Below are 12,539 nucleotides of genomic sequence, written 5' to 3'. Positions count from 1 at the left end.
CCACAAAGGCTGGTGGACTCCATCTTGGATGTTGACCACCAATATTCGACAGTGAAGGAATGAGGATATATTTCCAAGTCAGGGAAAGAACAGGGGCAGAAGCATGGGAACACCTCCACCAAAACGTTGTCCTCCAATTCACACACCCTTTTGAGACTTGGAACTATATCACCGTTCCTTCAGTCACTGGATCAAAAGCCAGGAACTCCCTTCCTCACAGCACTGTGGATGTACCTACCCCAGATGGACTGAAGTGGTTCAAGGTGGCGGCTCATCACCACCTTCTCAAAGGCAATTATGGATTGGCAACAAATGCTTGTTAGGCTTTTTACATATTTGGTTAGACAGGAGAGAAGTTCTGAACACCTTTCCGGAACTCCATTCCCGTAACTCTTTTACCTACTTCTTCTGTCCAATATCAGAGTAATCAAAAGCCCCCATGATTATTATGCTATGTTTTTTACTCAATTACCTAATTTATTGAATAATAATCTTTATTAGTGTCACAAGCCAGGAATCAAACACGGGTCCCTGGTGCTGTGAAGCAGTAGTGCTAACCACTGTGCTACCGTGCCACCCCTTTCTTGCCACACCTCCCTTCCTCTATTAGGTGGTTTGTAGACTACACCTATAAGACCATAAACCATAGGAGATGAATTAGGACACTCGGCCCATCGAGTCTGCTCCGCCAGTCAATCATGGCTGATATTTTTCTCATCCCCATTCTCCTGCCTTCTCCCCATAACCCCTGATCCCCTTATTAATCAAGAAGCGATCTATCGCTGTCTTAATGACACTCTGTGATTTGGCCCCCACAGCCTTCTGCGGCAATGAGTTCCACAGATTCACCATCCTCTGGTTGAAGAAATTCCTCATCAGCTCTGTTTTGAAGGATTGTCCCGTTAGTCTGAGATTGTGTCCTCTGGTTCATGGTTTTTCCTACAAGTGGAAACATCCTCTCCACGTCCACTCTATTCAGGCCTCGCAGCATCCTGTAAGTTTCAATACGATCCCCCCGCCCCTCATCCTTCTAAACTCTAATGAGTACAGACCCAGAGTCCTCAACCGTTCCTCATACAATCTCTTCATTCCAGGAACCTCCTCTGGATCCTGTTCAAGGCCTGCACCTCCTTCCTTAGATACAAAACTGCTCACAATACTCCAAATGGGGTCTGACCAGAGCCTTATACAGCCTTAGAAGTACATCCCTTGTCTTATTTTCTAGCCCTCTTGACATGAATGCTAATATTGCATTTGCCTTCTCAACTGCCGACTGGACCTGCACATTAATCTTAAAAGAATCTTGAACAAGGACTCCCAAGTCCCTTTGTGCTTCTGATTTCCTAAGCATTTCCTCATTTAGAAAATAGTCTCTGCCTCCATTCCTCCTTCCAAAGTGCATAACCTCATTTTTCCACATTGCATTCCATCTGCCACATCTTTGCCCACTCTCCTAGCCTGTCCAAGTCCTTCTGCAGCCCCCCTGCTTCCTCAATACTACCTGTCCCTCTACAGATCTTTGTGTCATCTGCAAATTTAGCAACAATGCCTTCAGTTCCTCCTTCCAGATCATAAATGCATATTGTGAAAAGTTGTGGTCCCAGCACATACCCGAGGCACACCACTAGTCACCGGCTGCCATCCTGAAAAAGATCCCACCTATGATTCTATGACTGATTTTAATATGGATTACTACAATTATGCTATCCATAATACACATAGCTAATCTACCTCCCATTTCCCCCCTTTATCTTGTTTAAATATACCCTGTAACGTTTAATTTGAGCCCTGTTTTTTCCTGCAGTCATGTTTCAGTAGACTGCATTTTACAAGCTTTCTGACTTGAAAACAAGTTAATTGAGAGCAAGCTTCAAACAAGATCAGAATAATTCACTGCCACGAAAACTAAATTTTAGATCAATCAGAAAAAAAAGGTCACATCATTACAAATGCATTAAACAAAAGTACCTGATGTCCACACATAAGACTTTGTGCTGCCAACATGACTGATTTCATTCCAGAGGCACAGACCTTGTTGACTGTTGTTGCAGGTGTGGAGACTGGCAAGCCTAGACCAAGAGAAATGTTTTCTAACCATCAAACATCATCAAGAACATTTAGAGTAACTGTTTTTCTTGACACTGAACGAAGACAACTATGGTCAGAGTTTAAATTATGACCCAACCCAAAGGTCTGTGCCATATAGACTGGCAGTATATTACCTGCACCAAGGGCAGATTGTCTAGCAGGAGCTTGTCCTTCTCCAGCCTGTAAAACATTGCCCATGTATACTTCTTTCACTTCTTCTGGAGGAATTCCTGTTAATTAAACCAATATACATAAATTCTGCTGCATACAAATATTCAATTAATTTACACACTTGTAGAAAATAAGCACAGCCATGTCTCAGATTTCAACAGAATAAATTATCATATCATTTGGTCTACAGAAATATGGATTAATCATCATTGCTGTAATAGGCTGATAGTGCAAACATATTGCATAAGAGGGGTACAGATACATCCCGCGATATTTTGCTCAGCTATGCCTATGGAGAAATGTCAGGTGGAAGCCATGTACTTTATGAGGTAAGAAAATAGAGCATGAGATTGATTATTTCAAACTGCTCTCAGATACTTTGTATCTTACAAAACAGTATTGATATACTGGAGAAATGCATTGCTTTATGCACCTCCCCACCTTTGAAAAAGTAACAGGCTTGGAAAATTGCATTTTTAAAACTAAAGTATCTATAAACATTAGCGTTGCACCGTACTAACACTGGAAAAACCACATGGGTACTGAAATGATGGGAGCTTACACTACTGCAAAGTAATAGAACATAGCACAGTACAGGCCCTTCAGCCCACAACGTTGTGCCGAACTAGTCTGAAACTAAGATCAAATCAACTTACTCCCAATCGTTTTAGTGCATTCCATATGCCTATCCAATAACCGCTTGAAAGTTCCTAAGGTGTCCGACTCCACTACCATAGCTGGGAGTGCGTTCCACGCCCCAACCACTCTGAGTAAAGAACCTACCCCTGACATCCCTCCTATATCTTCCACCACGAACCTTATAGTTATGCCCCCTTGTAACAGCTACATCCACCCGAGGAAAAAGTCGCTGAACGTCCACTCTATCTATACCTCTCATCATCTTAGACACCTCAATTAAGTCAGCTCTCATCCTCCTTCGCTCCAATGAGAAAAGCCCTAGCTCCTTCAACCTTTCCTCATAAGACCTACCCTCCAATCCAGGCAGCATCCTGGTAAATCTCCTTTGCACCCTTTCCAATGCTTCCACATCCTTCCTATAATGAGGTGACCAGAACTGCACACAATACTCCAAATGGGGTCTAACCAAGGTCTTGTACAGTTGCAGCATAACCTCACGGCTCTTAAACTCAATCCCCCGTTAATAAATGCTAACACACTATAGGCTTTCTTCACGGCTCTATCCACTTGGGTGGCAACTTTCAGAGATCTATGGACATGAACTCAGATCTCTCTGCTCCTCCACATTCTTCAGAACCCTGCCGTTAGCCCTGTAATCCGCATTCAAATTTGTCCTACCGAAATGAATCCCCTCACACTTATCAGGGATGAACTCCATCTGCCACTTTTCAGCCCAGCTCTTCATCCTATCAATGTCTCTTTGCAGCCTACAACAGCCCTCCACATTATCCACTACTCTACCTATCTTGGTGTCATCAGCAAATTTACTAACCCAACCTTCAACTCCATCATCCAAGTCATTGATTAAAAATCACAAATAGCAGAGGACCCAGCACTGATCCCTGTGGTACACCGCTGGTGACTGGGCTCCAGGATAAAAATTTACCATCTACCACCACCTCTGTCTTCTATGTGAAAGCCAGTTACTGATCCAATCGGCCAAATTTCCCTCCATGCCATGCCTCCTTACTTTCTGCATGAGCCAACCATGGGGCACCTTATCAAATGCCTTACTAAAATCCATATATACGACATCAACTGCTCTACCTTAATCTATGTACTTAGTTTCCTCCTCAAAGAATACAATCAAACTTGTGAGGCAAGACTTACTCTCTCAAATCCTTGCTGACTATCCTGGATTAAGCTGTATCTTTCCAAATGATCATAAATCCTATCCCTCCGGACCCTTTCCAATAATTTACCTATGACTGAAGTGAGACTAACCGGCCTATAATTCCCCAGGGTTATACATATTCCCTTTCTTGAACAAGGAGACAACATTCGTCTCTCTCCAGTCTTCTGGCACTATTCCTGTAGACAGTGAGGACATAAAGATCAAAACCAAAGGCTCTGCAATCTCATCCCTCGCCTCCCAAAGAATCCTAGGATATATCCCATCAGGCCATGGGGACTTATCTATCCTCAGGCTTCTCAAAATTTCTAACATCTTCCGAATATCTACCTCCTCCAGCCTACTAACCTGTATCGCACTATCCTCCTTTCCTTTGGCTCCTCTCCTTTGTGAACACTGAAGAAAAGTATTCATTTAGGGCCTCTCTTAGATCTTCAGACTCCATGCACACGTTCCCACTACTGTCCTTGACTGGCCCTAACTTCACCTTGGTCTTTCTTTTATTCCTCACAGAAGTGTAAAAAGCCTTGGGATTTTCCTTGACCCTACCCGCCAAGGACTTCTCATGCCTCATCCTAGCTCTCCTAAGCCCTTTCTTGAGCTCCTTCCTAGCTATCTTGTATCCCTCAAGTGCCCTAACTGAACCTCGTTTTCTCATCCTTTCATAAGCCCCCTTCTTCCTCTTGACAAGACATTCAACCTCTTTTGTAAAACATGGTTCCCTCACTCGACCATTTCCTCCCTGCCTGACAGGGACATACATATCAAGGACATGCAGTATTTGCTCCTTGAACAAGTTCCACATCTCAATTGTGCCTAACCCTGACAGTTCCTGTTTCCATCTTATGCTCCCCAATTCTTGCCTAATCGCATCGTAATTACCCTTCCCCCAGTTATAAACCTTGCCCTGCCGTATGTTCTCCTATCCCTCTCCATTGCTCTAGTGAAAGTCACCAAATTGTGGTCACTATCTCCAAAGTGCTCTCCCACAACCAAATCTAACACTTGGCCCGGTTCATTACCCAGTACCAAATCCAATGTGGCCCCGCCTCTTGTCGGTCTATCCACATATTGTGTGGGGAAACCCTCCTGCACACACTGGATAAAAACAGCCCCATCCAAATTATTTTAATTATAGTGGTTCCAATCAATATTTGGAAAGTTAAAGTCACCCATGACAACTACCCTGTGACTACCGCACCTATCCAAATCTGCATTGCAATCTTTTCCTCATCTGTTACTGTGTGGGGGCCAATAGAAAACTCCTAACAAAGTGACCGCTCCTTTCCTATTTCTAACTTCAGCCCACACTAACTCAGTAGACAGATCCTCCTCAAACTGCCTTTCTGCAGCCATTATACTATCCTTGATTAACAATGTTACTCCTCCACCTCTTTTACCACCTTCCCTAATCTTACGGAAACATCTAAACCCCGGAACCTCCAACAACCATTCCTGCCCCTGTTCTATCCACGTCTCCGTATTGGCCACAACATCGTAGTCCCAGGTACCAATCCATGCTTCAAGCTCACCAACCTTATTCCTAATGCTCCTCGCATTGAAGTAGACACATTTCAAACCACCTTCATGGCTGCAGGTCCACTCTTGTGGCCTTGGTACCTTCCTCAGTACTGCACTACCCTCAACTTCCTGAACTCCAGCAATGCTATCTCCTGGACTACAAATCAGTTTCCCATCCCAGTAATATTGTAAACGCATAAATAAAAATGTATCGGAAATTAGGTGAAGGTTTCTTCCAATGTAACCCTGATACTGATTTTGTCCAGAGACCTTTGGTGGTTTGAAACCTGAATCTGTACAGTACCCTTTTCTAATTAAGCTTCTTAGCATCAAATGGCATTTAGGAATGTCTCTCGCTTGAACCTTGCTATGGATATTTAAGCAAAAACAGGTAATGAGGTTTTTGCAAACTCTCATTTCTACAATTTTGCACCATGAAACACACGCTAATACTCATTTGTAAATCAAACTGCAAATTATTTAGCATATTTGGGGATTTTGTTACAACTTGTAATATAATTAAGGTCACCACCAGACATCATAAACATGTCTTGGTGGCAGGTGAAGAACTGAAGAAATTGCAATGAGAAAAATGGTATTCCGCTCACCAGCTTCCTTTTCCTCATATCCTGAGACCGCTACCTTTTTACATTAACAAAAAATTTAATATTTTGAAAAATGATTCAGCTGAGTCCACAGTCACTGCACTATGTAGTGATCTACGCATTAAGGAATTTGAAGTAGCTAATTCACAAATTAGATTTAATGGTTACTTTTCTTCCATTACATCATTTCTTCAGTCCAGTATTATGAAGTTCTCCAATTTATCTCACCATTTGATCTATTAATGTAGTTTCAGTTTTATCTGACTTTATTTCACAGAAAAAAATGAATTAAAGCTGAGGAAAAGATCAAAGAACAGAACATACACTCATACCTGCTCTTTCAATGGCAGCTCTTATTGCAATTGAACCAAGTTGAGTGGCTGTTAATGAGGAAAGACATCCCTTAAATGAACCAACAGGGGTTCTGGCTGCACTTGCAATGACCACTTCCTATGGTTTAAAAATATTAAATTCTGGTATTAATTCAGATGTTCAACTGTAACTGAAATTTTAAATAAGATAGACCTACGGCATTCTTTAACTTAGAAAATGCTTTTGTTTTATCATATACTAATATTGGCAACTTACAGTGGATAAGCAGATGACATTTTTCTAGACTTCCCAAAGGGTTTGGATAAGGTGTGACATAACAGATTAATAGATTAGAGCGTGCACAGTCAGGAGACAAGTAGCAGACTGGACAAATAGATAGCTTCAAGACAGCAGAGTCGGGTGCAGGGTGCCGATTCAGAACAGTAGGTGCAGGCTTTCCAGGGGATCGGGACCACAGTTATCCAAATAGGCAGTTGACTAGTCACAAGTTAAGAAATAATAGTTTGGATATGATACATTAACTAATTAGCCAGAAAAGGTATATGACCAGTGAGAGTGGTTTACTGGTCCAAGATGGTGGACAAACCGTTGGCAGTGTGTATTGACCTCACCATCCTAAGAAGGCAGCTGCCAATGAGTACAGCAACCTCCCCAGCACTCAGCAGTATACAACCCGTGACAGAATATCATCCGTGCCTGAAAATTGTTAATATAAACTTTTTCTGAGGTTTGGTGGCTTGTTCAGTGTCAATCATGTACCCAAACTATTCTGACCAATGGATACAAGACAGGTATCCAAACTGTCGGAATGGTTACCATCCTCCGTGTTGTCAGCCTGCTCAATGTCAATTTTTTAGTTTACATCATGTTGGGGGTCATGGCCTGGTCTTTTCTAAATACTTGCATAGATAAGGGGTGCACAAGACAACCCTAACAGCTTAGGAATGTCAACATGGTAGCCTGAATTAAGACTGGTTATAGGTCGAAGTGTTTAGAAATCCTCTCTCCAGAGAGAGAATTAATGCTGTTCAGCAACTCCTATGAACATTCTACATTATGCAGAAAATACATGTTTATTCAAGACCCCAATTTCTTACACAGGTGGCGGAATGTGTGATCCAACAAAAATCAGAGCTGGGACCACAGTTGTTCACACATTATATTATTAACAAGTTAAGAGTTTGGAATAAAAAACATAACTGGGTGGTAGGCAGGGAAAGGTAGCCAACACTGATATGAACTGGTTCCGGGTGCGGCTATGCAGAGCTAGGTCGCATATTCGGTAGCTCCCGCTTGGAACGGACTTTTGGGCTCTTTTACAGGGCCCCCACGGCATTTGTTTGACATTTCCCGGTGTGGCAAGAAGACTGCAGCATTCCCCTGACAGTGTCCCCCAGGAATGTTATGTCTTTTGGCTACCAGACCCGGCAGAAACAGTAAAAGATTTGGCTTTGGCTGCAGGTTTAGACAAAAGCCTCTTCCAGCATGCAGGCGGGGGAAGGGCAAGCTTAAAGCTGCAATCTGACTTGACTCTATCAAAGGTGAATTCTAGCAGCAGAGGGAACAACTGTGAAAACATCTACCAAGGTCATTGAAGAAGCAGGGACGAGGCTTCCGGTGGCGGCCATGGAGGAGTAGGTCGCGCATTTGGCAGCTCCCGTCTGGAACTGACTCTCAGACCTTTTTCAGGAGTTTCCATAGACTTTTTAAACGGACTAGAAGTGTAACGGCCAAAGGAGCGGCACTGGAGCAACGGGAGAAGCGAGGGAAAGAAAACAAAATGGCGGCGGCCAGGGACAAAGGGGAGATGCAGGAGTTCATCAAGCGCTGCTTCGAGGAGCAGCGCGAGGAGATGCGCAAGGAGATGTTGGCGCCTATGCTTTCGGCAATTGAAGGACTCGGGATCACCCAGAAGGTCCACGAAGCTAAGATCCAGGAGGTACAGAAAAGAGTCAGTCAGAACGAGGACGAGCTTGTGGGCCTGGCGGTGAGAGTGGAGCAGAACGAGGCGCTACACAAGAGGTGGGCGGGAAGACTCGAAGACCTGGAGAACAGGTCAAGGAGAAAGAATCTGCGAATCCTGGGTCTCCCTGAGGGAGTGGAGGGGGCTGATGCTCGAGGCGATGATGGGCACGAAGGCCCCTTCGAGGCCGCTGGAGTTGGACGGGGCACATCGGGTGCTGGCGAAGAAGCCCCAGGCAAACGAGCCGCCAAAGGCGACGGTGGTGAGGTTCCACCGGCTCACGGACAGAGAGTGGGTCCTGAGATGGGCCAAGAAGGAGCGGAGCAGTAAGTGGGACAATGCAGAGATCCGAATATACCCGGACTGGAGCACGTAGGTTGCAAAGCGGAGAGCGGGTTTCAACCGGGCCAAAGCGGCGTTGTACCGGAAAGAAGTGAAATTCGGAATGCTGCAGCCAGCGCAACTGTGGGTCACATACAAGGGCCAACACTATTACTTTGAAACGCCTGAAGTGGCGTGGACCTTTGTACAAGCCGAAAAGTTGGACTCTAACTGAGGGTTTGTGAGGGTAGGGGGGGATGTTTGAGGTTTGATGTGTGATGGTTGTTGTATATAGGGGGTCAATCACGCGCAGGAAATGTTACATGGGCTGGGGAGAGAGACAAGGCCGCGACAGGAGCTGCGCCAGAGGGGGCGGAGCGGGCTTTGGAAAGCGCGGGGTGTTTTCCCGCGCGCGTGAAGAAAGGCGGGAAGGGGAACGAAGGAATGCATATGGATTAGGAGACTCCCACGCGGGGAGGTCAATGGGACAGCGGGGGAAGCCGGGGTCAGCAGGCGTCAGCTGACTTACGGGAGTGACATGGGGGAGCAAAAAAGCTAGACAGGGGTCTAGCGGGGGAGGGGGGGTGTTTGCTGCTACACTGGCCGAAAGGGAATGGGACACAGACTGGAGGGTGAGGGGGGCGTGGACACGGGACTGGCCCAGAAAAAGAGATGGCTAGTCGGCGGGGCGTGGGGGGTTGAGAGCCCCTCCAATCCGGCTGATAACGTGGAATGTGAGGGGCCTGAATGGGCCGGTGAAGAGGGCTCGAGTGTTCGCGCACTTAAAGGGACGGAAGGCGGACGTGGCCATGCTCCAAGAGACACACCTGAACGTGGCGGACCAGGTCAGGCTAAGAAAGGGATGGGTAGGACAGGTATTCCACTCGGGACTGGACGCGAAGAATAGAGGGGTGGCAATATTGGTGGGAAAGCGGGTGTCATTTGAGGCCAAGACTATTGTAGCGGACAATGGAGGGCGATATGTAATGGTGAGCGGTAGGCTGCAAGGGATGTGGGTGGTGTTGGTAAACGTATACGCCCCAAACTGGGATGATGCAGGATTCATGAAGCGCATGTTGGGGCGCATTCTGGACCTGGAGATAGGAGGCCTGATAATGGGAGGGGACTTCAATACAGTGTTGGATCCAGCACTAGACCGCTCCAAATCCAGGACTGGAAAGAGGCCAGCGGCGGCCAAGGTACTTAGGGGGTTTATGGATCAGATGGGGGGAGTGGACCCATGGCGGTTTGCAAGGCCGCAGGCCAGGGAATTTTCTTTCTTCTCCCATGTACACAAAGCCTACTCCCGGATAGATTTATTTGTTCTGGGTAGGGCGCTCATCCCGAGAGTGGAGGGGACGGAGTATTCGGCTATAGCCGTTCGGACCATGCCCCACACTGGGTGGAACTGGAGCTGGGAGGGGAGAGGGACCAACGCCCGTTGTGGTGGCTGGATGTGGGACTGTTGGCGGACGAGGTGGTGTGTGGGAAGGTGAGGGGGTGTATCGAAAGGTACTTGGAGGCCAACGACAACGGGGAGGTGCGGGTGGGGATGGTATGGGAGGCGTTGAAGGCGGTGATCAGGGGAGAGCTAATTTCCATTAGGGCTCATAGGGAGAAGACAGAGGGTATGGAATGGGAGAGGTTAGTGGGGGAGATTTTGAGAGTGGACAGGAGATACGCAGAGGCCCCGGAGGAAAGATTACTTGGGGAAAGACGACGGCTCCAGGTGGAGTTTGACCTGTTGACCACAGGGAAGGCGGAGGCACAGTGGAGGAAAGCGCAGGGGGCGACCTACGAGTACGGGGAAAAGGCTAGTCGGATGCTGGCACACCAGCTCCGTAAGAGGATGGCAGCGAGGGAAATAGGGGGAGTCAAAGATGGAAGGGGAGCCACGGTTCGGAGTGCGACAAAAATAAACGAGGTATTCAAGGCCTTTTATGAAGAGCTGTACAGATCCCAGCCCCCAGCGGGGGAAGAGGGGATGAGATGATTCCTAGATCAGCTGAGATTCCCAAGAGTGAAGGAGCAAGAGGTGGCTGGTTTGGGGGCACCAATTGGGTTGGAGGAGCTGAGCAAGGGTTTGGGGAGCATGCAGGCGGGGAAGGCCCCGGGACCGGACGGATTCCCGGTGGAGTTCTACAGGAAGTACGCAGACCTGTTGGCCCCGCTACTGGGGAGGACCTTTAATGAGGCAAGAGAGGAGGGGACCCTGCCCCCGACAATGTCGAAGCGACAATTTCTTTGATCCTAAAGCGGGACAAGGACCCACTGCAATGTGGATCGTACAGGCCGATCTCGCTCCTCAATGTGGATGCAAAGTTGCTGGCAAAAGTGCTGGCCACGAGGATCGAGGACTGTGTCCCGGGGGTAATCCACGAAGACCAGACGGGATTTGTAAAGGGCAGGCAACTAGACACCAATGTGCGGCGGCTCTTAAACGTGATAATGATGCCATCGGAGGAGGGAGAGGCAGAGATAGTGGCAGCTATGGACGCGGAGAAGGCCTTTGACCGAGTAGAGTGGGAGTACCTCTGGGAGGTGCTGCGCAGGTTTGGGTTCGGGGTAGGGTTTATCAATTGGGTTAAGCTCCTTTACAGAGCCCCGATGGCAAGTGTAGTGACGAACCGGCGGAGGTCGGAGTACTTTCGACTGTACCGAGGGACGAGGCAGGGGTGCCCCCTGTTGTTCGCATTGGCAATCGAACCATTGGCCATGTCATTGAGGGAGTCTAATAAATGGAAGGGGGTGGTCCGAGGGGGAGAAGAGCATCGGGTGTCGCTATATGCGGATGACCTGTTGCTGTACGTGGCGGATCCAATGGAGGGGATGGTGGAGGTCATGCAGACTCTAAGGGAGTTTGGGGAGTTTTCGGGCTATAAGCTCAATGTAGGGAAGAGTGAGCTCTTTGTATTACAGGCGGGGGACCAAGAAAGAGGGATAGGGGACCTACCGCTGAGGAGGGCGGAGGGGAGCTTTCGGTATCTGGGGATCCAGATAGCCAGGAGTTGGGGGACCCTACATAAACTGAATCTGACGAGGTTGGTGGAGCAAACGGAGGAGGATTTCAAAAGATGGGACATGTTACCGCTCTCGCTGGCGGGTAGAGTGCAGTCGGTCAAAATGGTGGTACTTCCGAGGTTTCTGTTTGTGTTTCAGTGCCTTCCCATTGTGATCACTAAGGCCTTTTTTAAGAGAGTAGGCAGGAGTATTCTGGGGTTTGTGTGGGCGAATAAGACCCTGAGAGTAAGGAGAGGGTTCCTGGAATGCAGTAGGGACCGAGGAGGGTTGGCGCTGCCAAACCTGGGGAGCTACTACTGGGCAGCAAATGTAGCGATGATCCGCAGGTGGGTTATGGAGGGAGAGGGGGCGGCATGGAAGAGGATGGAGATGGCGTCTTGTAAAGGAACGAGCCTGGGGGCGTTGGTGACGGCACCGCTGCCGCTCTCGCCAACAAAGTATTTAACGAGCCCGGTGGTGGCCGCATCGCTAAGGATCTGGGGCCAGTGGAGACGGCACCGGGGTGCAATGGGAGCATCGGTGTGGTCCCCGATCAGGGGTAACCACCGGTTTGTCCCAGGGAAGTTGGACGGGGGGTTCCAGAGCTGGCATCAGGCGGGGTTTGGAAGAATGGGGGACCTGTTCATCGACGGGACGTTTGCGAGCCTAGGGGCACTGGAGGAGAAGTTCGAGTTACCCCCGGGAA

The 12,539-nt window shown here is 47.7% G+C and overlaps 1 protein-coding gene across 1 annotated transcript in view; it reads right to left on the bottom strand.

The window, feature by feature from the left end:
• acat1 (acetyl-CoA acetyltransferase 1) overlaps positions 1–12,539 on the bottom strand; it is an 86,939-nt gene that overhangs the window by 61,427 nt on the left and 12,973 nt on the right. The window contains exons 3-5 of the mRNA XM_072476786.1: positions 6,549–6,666; positions 2,223–2,318; positions 1,969–2,069 (exon numbers count right to left, since the gene is read on the bottom strand). Of these exons, the coding sequence (XP_072332887.1) occupies positions 1,969–2,069; positions 2,223–2,318; positions 6,549–6,666 (315 nt within the window). The remainder of the gene's footprint in view (positions 1–1,968; positions 2,070–2,222; positions 2,319–6,548; positions 6,667–12,539) is intronic.

Source organism: Scyliorhinus torazame, chromosome 15 (assembly GCF_047496885.1).
Source record: "Scyliorhinus torazame isolate Kashiwa2021f chromosome 15, sScyTor2.1, whole genome shotgun sequence".
Taxonomy (NCBI): domain Eukaryota; kingdom Metazoa; phylum Chordata; class Chondrichthyes; order Carcharhiniformes; family Scyliorhinidae; genus Scyliorhinus; species Scyliorhinus torazame.
The sequence above is the reverse complement of the archived record's forward strand: the minus strand, read 5'-3'. Positions and strand labels throughout refer to the sequence as shown.